Source organism: Molothrus aeneus, chromosome 16 (genome assembly GCF_037042795.1).
Source record: "Molothrus aeneus isolate 106 chromosome 16, BPBGC_Maene_1.0, whole genome shotgun sequence".
In the NCBI taxonomy this organism is placed as follows: Eukaryota; Metazoa; Chordata; class Aves; order Passeriformes; family Icteridae; genus Molothrus; species Molothrus aeneus.
Genome location: NC_089661.1, coordinates 12,965,255 through 12,987,851, shown reverse-complemented (window position 1 = coordinate 12,987,851; position 22,597 = coordinate 12,965,255). Strand labels below are relative to the sequence as shown.

At 44.5% G+C, this 22,597-nt stretch overlaps 1 protein-coding gene across 1 annotated transcript in view; it reads right to left on the bottom strand.

The window, feature by feature from the left end:
- Positions 1-775: 775 nt before the first annotated feature.
- The window catches only part of FOXK1 (forkhead box K1), a 47,614-nt gene continuing 25,792 nt past the window's right edge, over positions 776-22,597 (bottom strand). The window contains exons 2-9 of the mRNA XM_066560993.1: positions 21,761-21,958; positions 11,264-11,420; positions 9,856-10,002; positions 7,941-8,134; positions 6,651-6,817; positions 5,700-5,981; positions 3,335-3,559; positions 776-1,142 (exon numbers count right to left, since the gene is read on the bottom strand). Of these exons, the coding sequence (XP_066417090.1) occupies positions 922-1,142; positions 3,335-3,559; positions 5,700-5,981; positions 6,651-6,817; positions 7,941-8,134; positions 9,856-10,002; positions 11,264-11,420; positions 21,761-21,958 (1,591 nt within the window). The 3' untranslated portion in view covers positions 776-921. The remainder of the gene's footprint in view (positions 1,143-3,334; positions 3,560-5,699; positions 5,982-6,650; positions 6,818-7,940; positions 8,135-9,855; positions 10,003-11,263; positions 11,421-21,760; positions 21,959-22,597) is intronic.

The window sequence follows — 22,597 nt, the reverse complement described above, 5'->3', positions numbered from 1 at the left end:
CAAAAGCTGGTGCTTCACACAAGCTGTGATCAATCAAATGCACACAGAGCCTCCTGGAGACACCCTTCCCCATGGGATCCTCAGGCATCAAGATACTTCGGCTGTTGTCCAGAGCAAGTGATGAATAATTGTAAGAAATTATTTGTAAAGATACAAACCCCTTTGTTTTTAACATCTTTACAGGAACCAAGTTAATACAGTTCCTCTGTCATCCTATTCTCCCTCAGAGGGAATGGAAAGAAATTTCATCTGGAAATCCAGGTGGCTGAGCCCTGTAACTCTTCCTCCTGAATCCCCATATAAATAAACATTTATATTCAGAATTTTCTGTTTTAAAAAACCAGAATCATTGGCCTTGTTTTTTTTAAGCTTGGTACCATGTTTCTTTAATGTTGTTGTGAGATACTGCACCCATCTTTCAGCATTTGATTGCCTTAGGTGACCTTTTTAAAATGGTCCTATGGTTCAAAGCTCTCAGAAGCGTGGTATTAAGGCATAGAACGTGAAGAGTTTTCTTTCCAGGGAGCAGACTGTATTTGTATTACATTCCTTTAGATTCTGAACTGCAAATCCCATCCCCTTGGAGCCAAAAGGGGAAAAGATAGTTAAAAATATCCCAGCAGTCATACAATCAGTTGTCTGTATTTTTTTGAATCTTAAAAAAAAAAAAAAAAAAAAAAAAGTAGAGACAGAACAGAGTTCCAGATATGGGTTCTTGGGAGGGATTTTCCATTCTTTTTGGCACCTTGTGATTATAAGAGCTGTTGTCCTCCCATTGAAAAAATCTGCCTTTAAAAAGAGCTCTTTATCAGCTGTGTTTTGAGCTGTTACAGTTGTGGTTGGTTTCCTGTGAAAGCTGCTTTAGGGCTCCTGCCATCCCATGCCCACCCCGCCATCACTCCAGCTCCTCCCACCGGTTCTTCATTCACTGGTTGCCTGTCCCTGTGGCACTGTGGGTGTGATGACTGCAGCCTGGGCTGGCACTGCTGCACTGGGCTCCTCCAGCCGTGCTCTCTTCGCCTCAGGCTCGCCGGACGAGGCTGCTGCCGTCTCTTCGGTCCCTGCCTCGCACACCCGGCTGACCACAACAGGAGTGGACGAGCTGGCCTGGGCTGCGAGGAGCTGCAGTGGATTTGTAAGAGCTGGGAAGGAAGATAAGAAAGAGAAGCACAATTAGTGGGGTGAAGCAGAACAAGTGTTTGCTATTCCAAGCAAAGCAAGAAAAGAAAATCGCACTGTTCGATACAACAGCTGGCACAGGGTCAAGTGTTGCTTCCCAGTGCATTTTGAAAGCCTGGCTTGCCTTGTCCTTCCCTCTCCCTCCACAACCTCAGCTTTTCAAGTTTACCAAACCAGCAACAACCCCTTTCACAGGAGAACTTCCTTCTTCCCATGCACTGTCAAACAAGGCAGTGCTAGCTAAGTATCTGTTCCCAGCAGGGGAGGATCAAGCTCTAGCTAAAATCACAACACATCTCTTTGAGAGGTGGTTCTGATTGTAGGTGGCCAGAGAATTTCTCATGAACTCCAACATCCATGTGCTGGGCTTTGTATTTGGAGGTTTAGAGGCTCTCTTGAGCCCTGCTCATGCAGGAAGAACAAACCAGGCTGTTGGGAAATAGAATCCCAATATTGAGTGTACTGACATCCCACTTGTAAAAGGGGCAGGAAGAAGCTTACCCTAGACAACCACATGTGCTCCCATCAGAACTGGGATCAAAATAAAGGAATTTCTGGCTTCCGATCTTGTATTGCATTACTGACACAAGGTCTCACCCTCCCATTAATGAAAGTGGTTAGAAAAAAGGATGATTTAAGTAGCAATCCTCTGTAAAAATGTCTACAATTCCTAGCTCCAGACAGAGAATGTGCTTACACACTGACTTTGGCACACACCACTGCTTGGAAAACAAAACACATGCAGTTTTTGGACTCTGCATCAATCAGAGAGGAAGCCAAAGGGGACTCAGGAAACAGCACATCCTCTGCCCTCCAGACTCATTTGCAAAGGATGGAATGACTGAACATCAGTGCTGTGTTCACTGCTAAATGCATGAAAAAGAATCCCTAGGATAAATAAACAAAGCCAACAGAACAAAGGCCCTCAAAGCCCAATAACTTCTACCAAGGCATGAGAAGAAAGCTGTAGAGTATCAAGAGGATGAAAAGAAAAAAATAGGGTATAGATGAGGGCAGTCAGCAATTACAGCTTAGTGACTTGGAGAACCTAAATCATGCAATTGAAGAGAAGTTAACTTAGTACAGATGAGAGTCAAGAGACTCAGGCTTGGTTTTGTGAACCAGAAAATTTACTGCCACTAACAAAAAAACTCAGATGCAACTGGAATACTTCCCACTTTGGAGAGAGTTAAAAAGTTTGGTGAGGTTAAAATATTTTAACATAAAAATGTTAAATAAAAAAACTCTCTGGTTCTATATTAGACAATGCTACTGCTGGTTAGTAGAAGCTTAACCTATCTGATCTATTAATATCTTCTAATAATTGCACAAAAACCTTATCACTATCATTTTTCATAGTTCCAATGAGATTCTTGCAATTGAAGTGCATGCCAGGTGATAACTGTGAGGAGATGCGGCAGAAAATTCTGTAGAAACATTCCTACCTTCATGAAAGGCATCCAAAGCCCAGCAGTGCCCTTCATTCCAAACTCCCAAAAGCACCAGCCTGAGGCAGCAGAAGTGCTTGGCCTCTCAGGGAAAAAAGCCATAAGAAAGCTGGATATTCCCATCCCCAACTGAATAAAATCTGAGCAAGCAAGAGGAGGCTGCCAAGACATGGCTTGTATGGAATTTCAAAAAACCATGCTTGACAAATGACTAGAACACATCCTGTGTATACAAAAATCCTACATTCATTCACCTGGTGAAATAGATCTTGTTTCTCTCAGGCTCTAAGACTGTAAGATGGGAAAGTATGTTATTTTCTTTTTACTCTACCGAGTCATGTTTCACAAGATCTAAAGAGCACCATGGAAATTTTATTATTTGGCACGCTGCAAGCCAAGGCTGTTGATCAGAAGAAAATAAATGAAAACAGGCTCCCCACAAGAATCACTAACACTTTCAACAAGTAACCTCAAGAGGTAGAGAGTCTCAGTACTAATAACTGCATAGCCAAGGGCAAAGGAAGGACAGAGCTTTTCTGCCAGAGAGAGCGGGGCTTTTCCCCCAGGAAAGGCAGCAGAGGTGGACAGAAGGGAACCTCCCACTGCAATAGAACCGGACACATGGAATAACTTGACACACAGAAAGCAAGAGGAGAAAACCCTTGCAGCTTTACCCCCTGGCTGCTGAGCTGGGGGAGCAGACCCACCGTAGGCGCTGCCGGCGATGCTGTTGGTGGGCACGGCGTGTTTGCCGTTCTGGGTCACTGCCCGCACTGGGAGCTGGTGCTGCCCCAGGGCCACAGGGGCTGCCTGCTGCAGGATGGTGACAGTCTGCCCAGGGACACCCTGGGCCATCTGGCTGGCCACGGTCTGGATGACACGGCTGGCCGTGGGGATGGTGGCAAACGCGATCGTTGGCTTCTCGTCCATGCCTGCGGAAGGGCAGAAAAAACAAGGATCAGTCACTGCCCTGGCTTAGAGGCAGGTTTCATTCTCATTAACTCAGGGATTAATGAGAATTAATTAGCAGGGATACACGCCCCAGGATCACAATATCTCAGCACCACAGAAGGTCAGGGATGAGTATTTGGAAACATTAAAATATTCTCTATTGTACATTTACTCTATCAGTATTAAAAACATTTTTCTTACAGCATAAGCCATAAGAAAAAATTGAAAAAAATCAAACACATCAATTTGATCTTTTGCCCTAAAAAGGCATCACCTCCCTTACTGGCACATCACAGCTGTGATATGGACAGCAAGCACTGCAAATCTCATAGCTTACTTTGCAATTTCAAACAAACTGGCCTGACTTTCAATACCACACAGCAGGAGAAGGCATTAAGATCTTAAACAATGCCTGGAGCCAAAAGTCTGCAGCAGCTTGCTGTCAGGCCTGCATGGAGGCTGATTTACAAGGAGGTCTTCCCACAATTGCCAGCTTTTGCTGTGGAAGTACAGGAAAAAAACAGGATGGACAAAAAATAAAAAAGGAGAGCAGAGTTTCTGGACAGAGGTAATTGCTTGAGAGCACTAAACCACTTTTCTCACTTCCCAGGATAAGTAAGGGGTCAATTCAGCAGGTATGCCACAGATACAGGACAGCATCCTGCCAGACATGCAGGAAAGGAGAGGAACCACTCTTCTAGGGGCTCTGTTGATCTCAAAGGACAGGGGGCAGGAAGAATAATCTCATTAGTCTTCTGGGAAAAGCAAGCCTCTCCCATTTTAACATTTGCACACAACAAGAGTGGAGTTAGATGGGACATCAGCACTGAGGTAAAACCTGCAGGCAAGCTGATGGGAGTGGGGAGAGAAAAGGCAAGGAAAGCAAGGAGTTCAGATAGGAAAATGCAGCAAACAGGGAAAGTAGAGACTGGAAAAGGATACAAGTGAGACAAGTAGGGAAAGAACAGGCAACAGCAAGAACCAGTGAATGAAAGAAGGGAGCAGGTGACAGGCAGCTGCAACTGTTAGTGCTTCAGGAACATGTATGGGATCCAGACAGGAATTTCTAGAGAATGCAAGTGAAACTCAAGCAAGATAACCAGTGCTGAACTAAAAATGCCAGGGGTCCTGCTGCTGCAAGAGGGGAAGCTCTTTGTCATTTTTTCCTTCCCTTAGAGAGAGGGACCATTGTCCCACTGCCCACATAAAAGCAGTCAGAGAAACCAGCCTTGCTGCTGCTACAACAGACACTGACCTTGTAGCACTAAGACCTTCTGAAATGGGGAGCAGACAAGGTGTTGTCTAGATCACAGCAAGAGAATATTTAACTCACTAAATCCCCCAAGGCTGGAATTTCCAGCTTAGGGACAAAAAAAAAGGGCCTTTGTTCTAACTGGTTTTTGAAGATTGCTTTAATGGGGCACTGCCTGCACTTCCAGAAGCACATGCTTTCCTCTAGGAATCCAGGCCTGCAGAAAAGAAGGGCTCAATCATTTATTTACAAAACCATCCTGAAGCAGAGTTGCAGCCTTTCCCAGGCTCTCTCTTTTGGCTGGAAAGTGCACATGCTTTCATAGCCAACACACAGGCATAAATACTGGTATTGGGGATAATTATAAAAGCATGGAGAGATAGGACAAAGGGGAATGGCTTCAAACACCAGGTATAAATGAGATATTAGGAAGAAATTCTTTCATGTGGAGGTGATGAGGCCCTGGCATAGGCTGCCCAGAGCAGCTGTGGCTGCTCCATCCCTGAAGTGTCCAAGGCCAGGTTGGATGGGGTTTGGAGCACCCTGGGATAGTGGAAGGTGTCCCTGCCCATGGCAGGGGGATTGGAATGAGATGATCTTCAAAGTACCCTCCAATCCAGATCATTCTGTGATTCTATGGTAATAAGCAAATTTTAAGCACTGCATATTTTCACAGGCTCCAAAGGCTCCTTTGTTCCCCAGGAGACAAGGGAACACAGTTGTCCTGCTCTCTGGTGGAGACAAAAAATGGATGAGCTCTCATTTGGTTTTTGTTTTACCTGGAGAAACATCTTTTTTAATGGCTCAGTGCCCAGTGAGTGAAAACGTTCAAGACTTATTAGCAGAGCAGCAAGGGAGGTGAACACTACCTCGGTGGTCAGCAGCTAAGTCCAACACTGCTCCTGCAGCTTCATGAGCTCCTCCTGCTGTGCCCTGGTTTGTGAGGATGTATCCATTTGCAGAGTTTGCAGAGGAGGTCACCACCCGGACCATGGTGACAGTGGGGGCTTGTTGAACAACGTGGATTGCGTGGCACGAGGGCTGCTGGGAAGTCACTATGGATGCTGGCATGTAGGCCACTGGTTTGGCCACTAGGGTGGATGGTCGGGGAGGAACAGCCATAATCACAGGCTGGGCACTCACTGGAGATCCTGAACAGAAAAGAGAAGCACCTGTTAACAGGAGAGGCAAAAAGACCCCCATTTATTTCATCTGTGTGCTTCCAGCCTACTCAGTGCTGCACCATTAGCAGGAATGGAGGTAGAAACAAACAAAAAAAATCTAATCTTCAAAAATACCACCCTCAAACTTCTCCTTCCTCATGTACAAAAACCCCCTACTTGTCATCTGAGCACATTTCTGTGAATAAAAGCCATAATAAACCTAAGAAAATACCCCAAACCAAGCTTTCCTTAATGAGCTTTGCCTTCCAACCTCACCCCAGGTCAGCACAGCTGACAAGGAGATATTTACCAGGTCCTGGCCACAGCACCAGAGCCTGGTGTAGCCAAGCTGATCTTATCCAGAGGGTAGCAAATGAGAGCAAGTGAGCTGTGTTACCATGGCTACTCTGCTGTCAGATCTTTACAGCCACCTAGCTCAAGGTTAGATCAGCTGTCTCTGCACATTCTGCCCCTCATCCAAAGAGGAGTCAGGAAAATGGTTTGAAGTTGTACTTGCACCATCAGTCTCTAACAACAAAGTGGAAAGAGAGTCCTGGATCCTCCAAAAAGCACTGCAGAAGCCTTCCTGTGGTGTTCTCAGCATGGCACGTGGGGCAAGTGAACAGGAAGAGGAGCTCTGGAACAGGAGCTACTCACCGGGTGCGCTCTGGGAATAGCGATACTCTGGAACTGAGGCCAACTTTGACCCAAAGTCGTGATCGTGTGGAATGGGTGAGCCCTCCCGTGACAGGCACTCTGGAGTCTGTAGGCCACTAGAGTGAGGGGACAGCAGGCCAGGGTGAGTAGGGGAGGCAGGAGCACTCCTGAAACACCAAAACACAGCGTTGGCAAGTGCAGATGTATTTTGACCACGAGACAGCAGCAGAGACCCAGAGTTATGTCCAGGAGAGGATTCTCTAGGAAGGAGAGCCTTTCCTCCACACCACCCACTGCAGTCCTGCTGGGAAGAGCTGAAAGGTACACAGGGACCCCACAAACACTCCAGCTCCAAATACTGTTGTGTTATTCCTTGCTGAAGGAAACTGGACCCTTCAGAGCAGGGTTAACATTTCATTGTTAGACCCACTGCTGACAGAGAATGCCCAAATGCTGCACACTCAGATCAGTTTTATAACTTCAAGTCATTCCCAAAGAACCTATGTCAGAGTTTGAGAGTGACAGGGAGAAGAAGAAAGATGCAAGCAGAGGCAAATGTCTGGCCCTGCATATGCTTGCAGAGCAGTTGCTTCCCCTCCTCCCTGTTGCCTCCCTCCCCAACCACTTGGTTCCCACCTCTGGTCCCAAACACGTGAGGAATTGTACATTTCTTTAATGACAAACCAGAATAAAAAGCTGAAAAACTCTCCTCCTGTTTCCCCCACATTTTAACAGAGAAAATAGGAGGTGTGGGAGGAATGTTCCATGAAATTGCTACAGCTAGTGCTGAATTCCAAGTTTTCTCCTCAGAGCTACAGAGCTCAAAGAAGCTGTCATTGCACAAGGCAGTGGAGCTGACTGGAGCAGCCACACAGAACTCCTGTTGCTTCACTGCTGACAACCACCATCAACCTGATCTCCCTGTAGGAGAGTGTTTTAAATACCACAGAAGTTCTTCCCACTATGATCTAATCCACATCTAAACACAGCTTTCCTGAAATCAGAGATTGGCATCTGAAAACACTCACTCCAGTGATAACTGCTTTGAATTTCTTTGAAATGATGCCAAAACAGACACGTTATTTGATGCATTTTTGTAGTTTGCTTCTGGATTTTTTTTGTTAAACACTTAAGAAGTCAGAACAATTTTCAGATTATGCCTCAGGACTAACTATATCACCTCTCAAACTATAAACAGAAGCAAAGTATACTCACTGTACTTCAGGAGAAGTTTTAGTTTATTTTCTTTGTAATGAGTTTGGCAGAGAGATGAGAGGAAATTGAAGTTACCTGGAGGAGAGAGGCCCAAAAGGTGTTCGGAAGCAGGACACTCCTCTTTGCCTTCTTTTTCTAAATGCTTGTTCTACAAGTTTGGCTTCAGAGGCAGGGTCAATCCTCCAAAAGGAGCCCTTTCCAGGCTCCTCTTGGGAGCGTGGGACTTTAATAAAGTAACGGTTCAAGGAGAGGTTGTGCCGAATGGAATTCTGCAGGAAGCACAGGAATGAGGTGATTATTTTGCCACGAAGTAACAAAGACAAATGAGTTGCACCACACAGCTTGGAAAAATAAATCCACACTGCCAGAATCAGTGTTAAAGGTAGAAACAAGTCACTCAACTCACACAGCTCCAAAGTCACAGGAGAATAGCAGGAGAAAACCTGAGGGAAAGTGTTGGAATTTCTCCTGACCAAGCTGAAAGATGGGTTTGCTCAGTACCAACCATTACTGAAATACATCTGGAGCCAGAGCAGTGACTTCTCTGTGGAAAGCCATGAAAGCAGAGCTTTTGCTGAGGCAGGGGGAAATCACTGTAAACCACATCAGAACTCTCTCAAAAGACAAGCTTTATTCTTGGCAAGTGGAAAAAGTTGCCTGAGCCTGTGCTAACTGCTCACCTGCCAAACGATTACCAGGGTGCCCAAACATGCCCTAGAGGACACTGCATCTCACAGTAATCACAATGCAAGGCAGCCACATGGCCTCAGCCAGCTCTGGGAGGAACCCATGAGCTCTGTGGCACTCTGCAGCTCTCTGGATGATGACAAGACTGTTTATCCTTTCCATTGTAACAACCCACCTCTTACAGGGTGTAATGCTGCCTTTTGGGCTGGGGAAGGGCTCAGCAACCCTCCATGTGCACTAACTCATCCCTCTTCTACTTTCAAAACAAAAGAGAAGCTTTTTTAGCAGGTTTAGACAACCTTTGCAATGGTGAAGCCTTACAATGCCACTGGAGAGGAGAGAAAAAGGCAGCTTCACTCCCTGCTGAAATGCAGCTCTCTGAAGCAGGATGCAGCAACTGGTTCACAAAGCACAACTCTGCTGAGCAGGTTAGGGCAGGAAGTGAATTCCACAATTAATTAGAACTGCAGGGAAAAGCCAGGGAGGCAGAAATGTATTTATTCCAACTGCACTCAAAGTGCACCAAGCAGTACTGCTCCTGCCAGTTGCACACAGTGAAATCAGCAGCTGCAAGAGCCTTTGCAGCTGTATTAGTGTATTACATTCAAATGCCAACACCCATGGCAGAGGTGTGATGCCAAGAAAAAGTCTGAAAGCAGGTGGAGTTGAGGTTCTTGAAACTTTGGAAGCAGCCCTCAAGTGAACATTGAAGTTTGATTTAGCATGTGTTAACTACATCCAAACTCTCCTCTGAAGCTGGTCAGGCTTCCTTGAGTACCACAAAGAGTCCATGGACTCCCAGTTTCCCAAGCTCCCACTCAAATTCAGAACTTGCAAACTGACTTAGGCAGTGCAGCTGATACACTGGGAAAACAAAATATCTGTAATTATTTAAGGTGCTATGATTAAAAATTGGAGCCTCAGTTTTAGGCTGGATATCCTCTGCTTGGAGAAATCACGTCAAAGATGAGGTGAAGGATTAAGCAAGTATCTGGGCAGAGGAGTGACTGATAGCAAGGACATAGGGAAACAAAATACAAAATGAAAGACACATGACTACAGCATTAAAAGAGGAACTAGAGAGCCCAACAGTAACACACTACATTGCCCTACAAAGCATTCAAAAAAACTCCAAGAAAACTAATCACCCACAAATGAACTAGTCAGCTTGTGTTAAACAAATTCACTCTGGGAACAGTCAAAGCAGCTCTATTCCCAGTGCCCCAAATCTTTAATAAATGCATTTCAAAGCAGATAAGCCATGTCAAAGTAGTTTAAAAGCTTGTCAGTGTCAAGAACTCACCTGCCAGCCTTTGTCAGCAGTCCTGTAATATGGATAATGCTTGGTAATGTGGGCATAGATCCCACTTAGTGTTAATTGCCTGTCCTGTGCTGAAGATATGGCCTGCACAATCAGCTGAGCATAGGAATAGGGTGGCTTGGATTCATCCTAAGCAAGAAAAAAAAGCCAAACAAAAATTTAGTTACTAACAAAGAATTCCTATGCTGCAGTACCACAACCCAAACTTAAAAAGCACACTGGGCTGTAATTTTCACTGATGCTAAGAGAGCAGCAGGGCAGCTAAGAGAGCATCAGCTCTCCCACTGCTGTTTTATGCTGCCACCACCCCATTTCACACAAGCATTTGTGTTCGAACAGAGCTACAGGGCTGAGTCAGATGAAAGTATCTCCCTCCATCTCCCCACAAACACACATAAACCCCAACTTCAATCTGATTCCATTCCCCACTGACTGTCCCACACATGCTTGCACCAGCACAAGGAAAGGGGTCAAGACAGGCAATTGGAATAAATAAATAGAGTATAGGTACATTCACTGCTTTCTGTGCTCATGAATTAAAGCCTTCAGTTCTGCCCAGCTACAGCTCCACTCTGCTAGAAGGGTTTGAGGCTGTATGTTATCAGCCCTCCTCCCAGCAACAAGCCCAACATGAAACCTGATCCCATCCCTTCCCTTCTCCAGCAGGATTTATTTCATTCTAGGAACTTTAATTTGTTTGCTAGATCTCGTATTTCCAACTCTTCACATTACTCCATCAAGAACAACCCTTCTTGTCTCAAGGGAGAATCAACTCGACAAAAAACAGCCACCTAGTAGTGTGCTCCTCCACCCAATCCCAAATCAGGTGGTTTTGGATATGGAACTTTTAACTTTGATCTGAAGATCAGCTCACCAAAATTACATTTTATCACTCTAACTAAGTTATTTTTTAATCTAGATTCCACTTGCCACTCTCCTTGTTTAACGCCTACTTGACAGGCCTTCATGTTTGTTTTAAAGTCTGACTACAGACTTCTCATGACAAGGATCTGGTTTCTTCCCCTGCTTCTGCTTTCTCCAACTGTGTTTTGCAAAATACCATTAATTAAAAGAAGAAAATGAGATGCTGAATTTTATGTGCTTCTTTATGGGATCTTGATTTATCAAATAAGCAAAAATATTATTCTTGCTTAAACACTTTAGTGAGTGATTTGAATACATTTCAGGCAGCTAAGCAAGCAGAGACTACAACTAAGCCAAGCACAGTTGGAAGGAATGACCTCCACCCCCTGCAGGACACTGTACACAGCACCCTTATTGCCAGGATGTTCTTAAACCCCTTTAAACTCTAACCAGGACTAGCACTAAAGCCCCAGGCTTTAATAATCCTCCCAAGGAGCAGTGCTGGGTAGGTAATGTTTGTGTGAACCTTTGGGCTGTCCCCGCCAGATGCATCTGCCTGCTGCTCTGAGGCTGCCTTTGCCGCATACTCTGCTGCCAGCTGCAGATCCGAGGTAATGTTGTGAACAAAACGATATCCTGAGGATCCAGCACCACGTGGACTGGCTGGGCAAGAGTTGGGAACACTGGAGAGGCAAAAAAAACCAAAAAGAAATACAGTTGTTATTTCATTTATTAGCAAGGCACGCAGTTGTTACTCTTGAAGGTACAGTAAAGCTCTCGGTCATGGAGAAGCAGATGCAATGGCCTTACTTTTCCCCCTGTGGCTTACCCAAAGCCCAGACAGATTGAGAAAAAAATCCACCAGAGATAAAATTGGAATTTCTACAAAATCCTGACACTCCCTGCCATATACACTTCCTGCAATCACAACAGAGCAGCATTTCAAAGTATTAAACAACTCCTTTGTGTTTAGAGAAGCACTTCAAACAACATACAGTGTATGAAGGATGAATATTTAAGTAAATGGATAGTTTGTTATTATGACTTGTTAAGGAACAACACACCAATCTCCTTGTAATACAGACCACAGTTAATCAATCCTCCTAACAGACAGTTCTACAGTATCAGAGCTAAAGCACCCAGAGCATGGATCTGCCATGAAGGTCCCTGACACCACACCTGAGCTCCACAAGGCCATTCCCCGACACCAAACAGCTGGAGACAGGCGTTTCCTTGATTCACCCCACACCCAGCAAAGGGGAGCTGCACTCACTGCCTACACACAGAGGTAGCCCAGCATCAGTTCTGGCTGGAGAAGGCACGTTCAGAGTGGCAGGGCCACCACAAGATGGCATTACAGGAACGGTGACTGAGCACCGCAGGCTGCGAAAGGTGATAAAATGCTACCAACACATAAAAGGGGGATATAATTTGCAACATCACTCAGGCAGGCACACAGAAATGAGTGCTACAAGATGAGAACTAATTAGAGAGGCTTGTCTAGGGATCACACGTCCTTGATTTTTAGGGTTGGAAGAATCAAAGAATGGTTTGGATTGGAAGAGACCTTAAAGATCACCTTGTTCCAACCCCCTGCCATGGTCAAGCACACCTTCCACTGGACCAGGTCTTTCCAAGCCCCATCCAACCTGGCCTGGAAGGATGGGAGGGGAGGGATGAGTCTGGGAAGCTGAAGTTCCCTTTTTCTGTCTCTCCCTGTCCTGTGCTGTCCAGAATTGAGGGATTCAGTGCCAGAACAGCAGGATGCACAGCCAAATCCCAGGATTACAAATGTCTTCTAGGAGCAGAGAAACAGTAAACAAGAAAGCAAACCAATACACAGAAGATTTACATAGCAAAACAAGCAGTTCAAATTGTATGAAAAGATGCAAATTGAAGCTCACAGCTGGAACTAGAATTCAGTAAAACTGGCATAAACAATCCTCTTACTGGTGAAATGCCCAATAACTGACACAAGCAAATGCTGACACTCATCACAGCACTGCACCAAATGCTGTATGAAAAAACACTGAACATGGTCCCTTCCTCAAAAGGTGACTGGCTGGATAGCTTCTCCCACATAGACACAGGGATGGAGAGGAAGCAGTGAGACAACCCTTGTTTGCTCAGTGGGCAATACCTTGGGTGCAGAAGCAATTTGTCAGTGTAAGGAATGAGCATTTCCTACCACAGTCCAGCCTGTAAACTGAGAAGTGCTGCTACTCCTTGTGGTGTCTCTGCAAATGGCTGCAGTGCTGAGCTCAGCACAACCCAGACTGGTTTCTTTTAAAAGTGAATTACAGAACGGGGGAGCTGGGGGCAGAGAAAAGGCAGCAGAAATATCCAGCAACCACAAACCCTTGAAACAAGGAAGCCAAGCTCACTCCTGTCCCATATACCAGCCTTGTACAGCTCCTGGTAACCCTTTCAGTGCCTCCCAATAGTCCTGGGCATTCATGGGTGATGCTGTTCAGAAGCACAGCAGAAGGCAAAGCTTTCAGGAAGTGCAAGGTATAAAATGCTGATAGTCCATACTTACAGATCTCCCTTTGCCAGAGATAAAGGCATTTCTTGCCCAGCCTTTCAAAGAGCAGAGACCTATTTGTGCAGGAAAATGAATGAAAATTTCCTACTCCAAGCTTTGGAAGTGGGTAATACTAAACCACAGAAGACACTCTTGATGTCTTAGTATTCGCATGAGGAGCTGGTGTGAATTTAATTATTCTGCTGTCATTTTTCCATAGCTTCTTCACATACACACTTCTTATAATGTGCAGATAATTACAACTGAAAGCCATTTTCATACATGAAACAATGACAAACTAAAACCACAGTGATTCTTTTTGTGTCTGGCACCCGAGCAATTATTGTAACACACAGGCTACAAGTGGAATAGGATGAAACAGTTTTCTGATTTTGTTATTTGTCTGCAGAAATACACAAACAGCAAACCACAGAGACAGCAGCCAAAACTCAGGACAAAGATATGGAAGAAAGAAAAGTTCTCCAATAAATCCATGCTCTGCAGAGCTGCATTTCTTGCTTTTTCTTTTCCTTTTTAATAAATACATAAATAAAAATAGATAAAAGAATTTATTCCTTTATTCAAGATTAGCAGAGCAAGCAGCTCAGTTTTTGCCTCTCCAGCTGTAGCGTCTGAATTTCAAGTGTGATTTCTTGCTAAAAAAAACAAACAAAGAAAAAACCAAAGGGAGAAACCCATTTCTTACAGGGCTGTGATTCTCTGGAGTGTTGACAAAGCCCTTCCAAACTAAAGTGTTAATAACTTGTAGAAAAGCCAGGCTCTCCCAGCAGATATTCACTGAAGAACAGGATCATGATCATCCCCTAAAGTAGCAGCTGCCCCCTGGGACACAGCGATACCAAAGATTTGGAAGAGATACCAATCTTTTATCAGAATGAAGCCCCTTTGTCCAGGTAGATCTGCTTCCTTTCAGCCTGGATCAATGATCAAATCAAGAGATGTGGGGACAGAACAAACACCAGGTTCAGGCACTCCAAGCACAGACAGGGTAACACATGCTGCTGAGTGCTCAAGCTCTCAGTCAATCATCACAGCTCTTCAGAGGGGAGGCAGAAAGAGCTGACTACTGGAAAAAACAAGGAGACACAATCTGTTCCCCTCCCAACATGGGACAGAAGGAGTGAAGAAACAGTTTTACTAAAAATACCCCTCTGAGGGTTAAGTTAAAATTAAACATTAGTGCAGTCAAAAGAAAACAAGCAAACACAATGCAGTGACATCAGTTTCCTGGAGTTCCTGGAATTCTCCTCACCACCCAAAGCCAGGGGCTGGCGGGGGATGCTTGCATGCACTCACACCCCCTTTAAAAATATTATGAAACAAAGAGTTTTCCCTAAAATCACCTGTTTGTCCTATAGAACAAAAATCAACTGCAAGGACACTAATAATGATTTGCTGGATATTAACATGGCATCAATACTTGGCCATAACCTGATCCATGTTGATACTATAACCTTCCACTGAGAAAAGCACCCCTAGGTCTGCAATTTCACCCTGCTGTGAGATCCCACCACACTGCTGTGATCCATGCTCACTGTCCATGCTGGCAAACTCAACTTACAAGCAATCCAAGCTAATTTGGGTTAAGCTTGCTTGATATTGAAGAGAGCATTTTGGAGAAGAACCAAGTGTTCTGCACCACTGAAAGGCACACAGAGCATGGAAGCAACCCAGCTTCAGTTACCCACAATCTTAATCCTATGGTACCATGGTAAATGCCCCAAGTGCCAGAGATCTTTGATATCCACTGAGGATTCAGCATCTCAACTTGAAACAGTGACTGCAGGCAGCCAGTGAGCCACAGTTCTCTAAATACCATGCTGAGAACTCAGCTTTAGAATCAGACTACAACCACGTGCTGAATCACCCCAGTCCTCTGCAGCATGTTTTCCATTTCAGACTTAACCCTTCTCTGGCAGGAAGGCCAGAAAGATGAGGGCTGAAGGCAGTGTCTGCAGTACACTCACCCATGTAAGTGGCAGGATGCCTTTTAAACACGGGGCTTGAACGTTCTTTGGAACACCACAATTCACTTTCAACTCCTGCCAAGAGGAACCCAGCCTGCAAGTTCACAGCACTTGCTAGCAGCAATTAACTCTAAGCTGCTGGAGAGTGTGTACAATGTGCTGCATTGCTATTGGAATGTCCACAATCAGTTTGTTTAACCAAAGAATCAGCCTGCAAAAATAGGGCGGATCACTGTGTGCATGGGGCATTCACACCAGGACACTGTGTGTTGCTTGTCTCTTCTCATTAAAAAACAAAAGAAAGGAAAAGGGATAGAGCAGATCCAGAGAAGGTACTGACAGGGATAAGTAGGATGATTGGAGATATGGAATGGATTTCATGCAAGAAAAAATTGTTAGAGACAGAAGCTGAGGTACAAAGTGACAGAACTATAAAAACAAAACCAACAGGAAGTGTTAAGCTCCTGGCCTCTTGCACCAGAAGAGATGGTAAGCACAAAATGAAACCAAGCAGCACGTCCAAAACAAAAGAAAGTGCTTCTACTTCTGTGGCTACACTGTGGGGTGACATGCTGCAAGACAGGGCTGATGACAAAGTCTGTGTGAATGGAGAAGGCCAGTACACAAATTCTTGAGGAAAGGGAAGGACAGGGAAACCACCAGGGCTTTAGAAGACAGTCAGAAATCCCTGGTCCAACGCAGTCTCCTGTCCAAGAAAATGGAGGCAAACTACACCTAAGTCAGCATTACTCTATTTTCTATGTTATACAATCCCCAAGATACCCATGTCTGAGGCAGAAACACTGCTAGAGAGATCTGTTCCCTGGGCACATTGAGATTCTCACATAAAGATTTCCACAGTCTCTCAATACTAGGCATGTTTTATGGACTAGGCGGTAATAAAAATAAAAATGAAGCAACAAGTACTTACATTATTTATTTATGGTCATATTACAAGTCTGTGAACAATCTGGAAACCAAAACACTCCCAAATTCCAGTGCCAACTTCCCCAGAAGGAGAGGCAGTAGTACAATGCAGGAAAGTTGCCCTATATTACTCAATTGAGGATCAAGCTATGGAGGCTAAATTTAAACCAGGTATATGGAAAAAGCACATATCCTCTCTAAGACAAAGAGGAAAGATTACCTGGGATCCCATAAAGAATTGTTCACCTGACTTGGAATCTGCACTGCTAAAGAAGAACAAAACCAAAATTGCTGGTTTAGGATATGGTATGTACATGGTAGTGCCTTTGAAAAACTCCCACGTGCACATTTGTGATGCAGGTAAAAGACACAGCAGGGATAAGAGTTACAGCCTTGGCAACGCTGCCAATATACAGATTCCAGTCTGAATGGGCATTTTTTAAGCCCCTGTTTGGTACAGAGAAAAAAAAAATCACCATTTCTTATAATCCTCCCCAGTCTGTTCCTCGAATGCAAGCTGGAAGTTTGTTGCCCTGGGCACAAGGACTATGGTTAGAGAAATAGCACAAACCTCTGACAACCACAATATTCCACTTCATGAGCCTGCAAAAAGGGGCATGAAGATACAGGGACGCTTTTCATGTGCAATAAGCAAGAATCAGGTCAAAGTACAGCCCCTGGACTTGCGAAACAAGCCTTTCCACGATACACCAATCAGCAAGAATGGCTGAGAATCCTCCACTGCTCTCACCTTCCCCAGCCTAGCCCCAAAACTGTAACTCAAAGAAAGACAAGTCCTTGCACGTTGCGTGTTTCAGACAGGTTTCAGAAGCAATCACAAGTGGTGAGACTGCCAAACCAAGCTGGATTTTGATGTGAAAGGAGAAATCTGAGAGCTACCCTGCCTGCTTAATGTTGAAGAAAACCAAAGCTGTCGAACAAGCCACAAGTGAAAGAAAGTGAGCTATCCACGAAAGGTGAAATTGTTATTACTCGTCAGTGCTCCAGGGGTTCCCCTGGAAAGGAAGTGACTTCACTCCAACTGTGGATTCAGTGAGCATTTTATACTCATTGGGGAAGAGGAAGTGCTCCTGTAGCTGGTGACATCTGCAACCCCTCCTCCAGCACATGGCTTGGCACATGTCCTCGAGCACACGGTCCATTATCTGCAATAAGCATGCGTAGGAGCTCCCCAGCCCAGCACAGGCTGCTGCTTCTCTTATGTGATGTATATGCATCATCCTCCTTGGCTTGTGGTTTGGAGACTTGGGTGATTAAAAATAATCACCTCTCTGTCCAACCGTGGGAGTTGCCCGAGCTGTGCATTCTGCCTGAGTGCAGGAAGTAATGTATAACTGAGATGATGCAAAAGAGCCTGCAAAAAACCTGCCTTGGAGCTCTTCAGCAGCGTTTCAGCTCAATGGCTCACAGTGCTCTGGGAAGAGGCAAAGCCTCAATGAAATGGAATGGGGAATATTTATGCATCCTGCTCCAGTGAGTGAAGGCATCCACCGAAACCAGGCTTCATTCAGCTTCCCCTACACACCTCCAGAGTAAATGTGCAAGTGCAGACTAAATCCCAAGGGTTGTGAAACAGCAGTGCATGGCTATCCTAGAGCCTGTAAAAAGCTCCCCTCCTTTTTCCCAGCCAAGTCTGGATCAAAGCAGAACCAGCATTTGCAGGTCTGCTGGAACATGGCTCACACACACTCATGTCATGCTTTATGGAAGAACAGCTCAATACATAATTTATCTACTACACATGCCTATGAAGTAGTAATTACACTATGCATGCATAAAAATCAGACAATGAATTTAAATGACCTGGTAAAGGCCACAAAACAAGTTGGTGGCTAAGTCAAGATAATTGCAGTTACCTCTGAGTAATCCACTATCAGAGCATGCAATATGTTACTGAACTCATTTCTCTCAGTGAAAAAAGGACCATATGAAACCAAACAATTCAGCTCACACCTTCTGGTTTACTAATCAAGCTTATAGAACAAAAGAAGTTGATCTTTCATTATTCATGCCATTAACTACATTGCAAACTAGCTATCAACCCTTCTAGTAACAGCCAAACATGGGCAGGCACATTAACAGCTAACAGTTAAAATACCAATTTGGCTTCACACACAAATATGTACCAGTCTAGCTGGTAACACTGAACCTCACCAGGCACTTTTCAAGCATGGTTCTCACAGGACCCTAAGGACTCTTACTCCTACATGTCAAAGAAATTTTTTTACTGATAAAGACTTTGTTTGTGAGATAAGAAACCATGCCCTTTCCGTGAAAAAACCCAAACAAGTACAAGACAAAACGTTTGAGCCCCAAGTTATTCTAGTGCAGAGATAAGGCAGAAGTAGCAGCTGTAAAATATGAATAATACTACTGACCTCCAGAGTAGGACATTTAGTATTTCTGTATTGTTGTCTGTGTGTGTGTATATCTCTATACATGTATCTCACTGAGAACATAATTGCTGTCTAGAAGAGGGAAGCAAGTACAAAGAAATAATTTAATTTTCATAGATATTAAAACCACCCCAGCTCTGAGGGGCAAGGCTGCAGAGAAATGCTATTTGGTAAACTGAGTTAAGTTACTGCTACAGGGTCATTAACAATGACTGGACCATCATAAAAAGGAAACTAAACATGGTAAATCTAAACTCCAACTCAGTAAGACTTTGAGACCAGGAATAGAGTCCTGCATCCCACCTTGTTTCTGTAGATCTGATAACAATCCAAGCACAAGCCACTCTGTGGCATGGGTTACAACACAGAGTTACATACATGGTGATATTGGGCATTTATCACAAAATCAGGCAAAGTGAAGTGTTTACAGCACAGGTGAGAGACTCTGTGGAACCACTGTCACTCAAAGAGGAGCCTCCAAATCCAAGGTGTAGAAGCTTAAAGCCATGTGCTGACAGATACTTCCTTAACTCCTGAAACTGTTCAGTTTTATCTCCAAAAAGTAGAGCTGAATTCAAGCAAACCCCACATGATTTTCACAGAGCTTTTCAATGCCTTGAACCTACTGAGGAGCAATTTAGTGTTACTCTGCCCTTTCACATGTTGTGCAAAATGGCAGGCTGCTTCTACTGAGTTCCTACAACCACAGTGGCCTTTTCCTTTCTGGAAAAGGAAAGAAAAATGCAAGTCTGATTTTTTTGAAAAGGAGTTTTGAACTCAAATCAGGAAGAAATAATCCATGCCTGTTTGCAACCCTCCCAGCATGCTGCCAACCAACATTTTCCCTTACAGCTGTAACAGCATTCAAAACACATCCACACACAGCCCCTCCTGGAGACAAAACACCTAGCTGAGGAAACAGTGAGCACATTTCTCCCCAGGAATAAGCAGGAATCTTGCTTTGCAAAGCTGCTGAGGGTGGCAGGTTTGGTTTTGTTTAACTAAAGCTCATTCCCTCTCTAGGCACTGCACTTTGCAGAGGGAAAATAAATAGGCTGGAAAAAACCCAGAAGCTTGCAGGGGAGAACCTGCAGGGAAGCAAGCTGCAGTGTAAACAGGGAGGCAGAGCAGGGCTGGGGGTCAGCAGGGCAGGGCTGGATCTGGGGGGGAGTGCAGGTACAGCCCCTGCCCTACACCAGGGTGGAGGCAGGAAAAGGGGGCCAGGAGCCACTTTCCAAAAAGGAAATTTCACCCTGCCCAGGATTTCCAAACTGCAATAATTTTCCATGGGCCAATCAGGGAGGAGCAAGGCAAACGCACCAAATTAGGAAAGTAAATACTAGAAGGGGGAGAGGAAGGAGGAGGAGGAGAACCCAGCAACCACCTCCCAAAGGCAGCAGTGGGAGAGGGGTCTGAGTTTCATGCTGAGCCCCACCAGCCCTCCCAGCTCTGCCTCTGGGAAGGAGGAAAGGACACTGTGCCAGCCTCACCCAGCGCTGTGAAGCCACCAAGAGATCAGAGAGCTGTCCTGAAGTCAGAAGGCCGGAATGCACAGCTACATGCTCCCAAAGGAGCATTCCCTTCTCAGGCAGAAACACCCAAATCACTTCCCAAGCCTGGCTCACAGGGGAGAGCTGCAAGACCCTGCTGGGGGAGAGGGGAAGGCTGAAGGGGCTGAGCAGGGATGTTTACAAACGTGTCAGGCCCTCCTCTGTTAGAGGAACTCGGAAATGAAAGGGCTTCAGCAAGCGAAACCTCAGATGTCTTTTGAGGTTTTCTGAAGACTTGGCTGGCTTAGCTTCTGCTCGAGACAAACGGATGCAATCATTAATCACCCTTAGTAAACACTGCGTTAGGGGCTGAGCACAATTCAACACTACTATTTCCACTTTCTCCTTATGCAAAAGAAACATTCCCAGGGAATCAAATATCAGTTGCAGGCATATGCCAGAGTCAAAAGATACAGCCTCTGTTAGTAACACAAACCACACTGTGCTGCTTTGCACAAGATGACTGAATGGAAACTAACTACCATATGTTGGCAAAGGAACCATCCCCCTCCCCTCCCAGCAACAAGCTTCATCTAAAAAGAGAAGGTTAAATATAAACCAAAAGCAGTGCCTGAACAGAGGACTAAAACCACAGCCACCTCCAGGCCCCTCTTTCTAGAATATCTGCACTGCACATCTGTGCAGCTCTGTAAGGCGGTCGGAAAAACCCAAACAAGCCTCTGGATCATGCAAACCCAAACCAGCTTCATTGTGACTCTGAAGTCTCAGTCTCAGCCATGCAGATTTGAATACTACTCACTGAATTAGTGCTGTCAAAAGAGATTTGCATATTATACCTTTTTACAAATGTACAGACAAGAAAACAAGCCAAAGGCTACTACTATTACCAGGCACACTCTTGCTATTCTGATGTCCACATGTTTTAAAATTCTAATACATCATCCTATACCACAAGTCTCCTTTACTTTACAAAACGCATGATACTTCAAGTAACAGATTTAACTTTAAAGGATTTCACTGAAACTCTATAACATCAACTCTTTGCTGAAGAAGAAAGAAAACATTCCATGCACTAACTTGATGTTCATATTATTTCTACTGCACATCCACTGATCAGATAATTTACAAAACAGGATACTCGCCCAGATGTACATTTAGATTGCTACAGCCACTCAGTAGATGGTCAGCATCCTACCCCCATTTCCTTCCATTCCCAGGAAACCACGTGCCAATGGCCACCCTGTCCCTAACTTCAGATAACAGCAGCACCACCCAGCAACAACAGAATATTACTGGGATAAAAATAAAACAGGCAGTCTTAAGATAGAAAGTAAATGCCTGCTTTCTTTTCTCCATGCATATAGGTAGCTCTCAATAAATATTTCTAATTCCACTGCCAAAGATAGACTCTATATGTAACTCTATAGTGTGAAACCAACACTCACGTTTACCCTTGAACCCTCTGAGCTCTTAAACAAAACCCTTGTGCCCTACTGCTGGCCACCACAACGTGTTTTAGCAGTCTCCCATCATTTTGAACATCAGAGATTTAATTAGTTGTTTTTAATGGGGCATTTCTTGCACCAAGGATACCAAACCAAACAGGGCTGACAGACTGATGTCAGAGAAGACATTTTTGAGAATTAAACATCTTACCTGATAGTGCCTGTGGGGGATGGGAGGGGACTGACCACGCTCCGGAGATCCGGCTCCGGGATGTGGATCTTCAGAGGTGATATTTGAGGGTAAAGTGGCCGAAGGGGATGTGTTGAGGCTTCCTCTTTTACTTCCTCTTTATGGTATAAAGATGTGAACTGGATTTTTATAACCGTGCTAGGGAATCGGAAAGTACATCTGGAAGAGAAGGAAAGGGGAAAGTCAGTTTCACACATGATACTGAATGTACTTAAGAGGTTTTGTACGCAGTTGATGCATCATTAATTAATTCAAAGTCCAACTGATTCTCTACTGATCTTTCTGCCTAGTGTCTTGGGCAGAATTACTGATCATTCATAAAGCTCTGTAAATACTTCACAGTGAATCATGGGCCATCTAGAGATGAGATGCAAGCTGAAGATTTGGGTAAGTTCAGTGATTTCCTCAAGGCCACGTATTCAATCAGTGACTAAGCAAGATGCACTCCTGTAACAACAAACTCTTGGGTTCCTGCAATGTATCAAGGACTAGGATCTATTTTTATTAGCTCATTGTACATGTCTCAGCAAGATCCAAGTCACCAGAAAGTATCAAACCACAAGCAATAGGGAACAAAAACAGCCATAAAGTCCAGGCAGAGCAACAAACAGCCTCCAGGTAAGACTAGAGAGTACTATTTAAAGACTTGTCTCTATATATTGTATAATTGATATCCATTTATATTTGTGTACATGATATTAAAGGATCATCTAGGAGGTTTCAGGTTAAAATACATTACTTTAGAAGTGCCTCCCTTTAGGGTTACAGCTAGCAGGTTTACAGCAGGGCCCCTGTAGG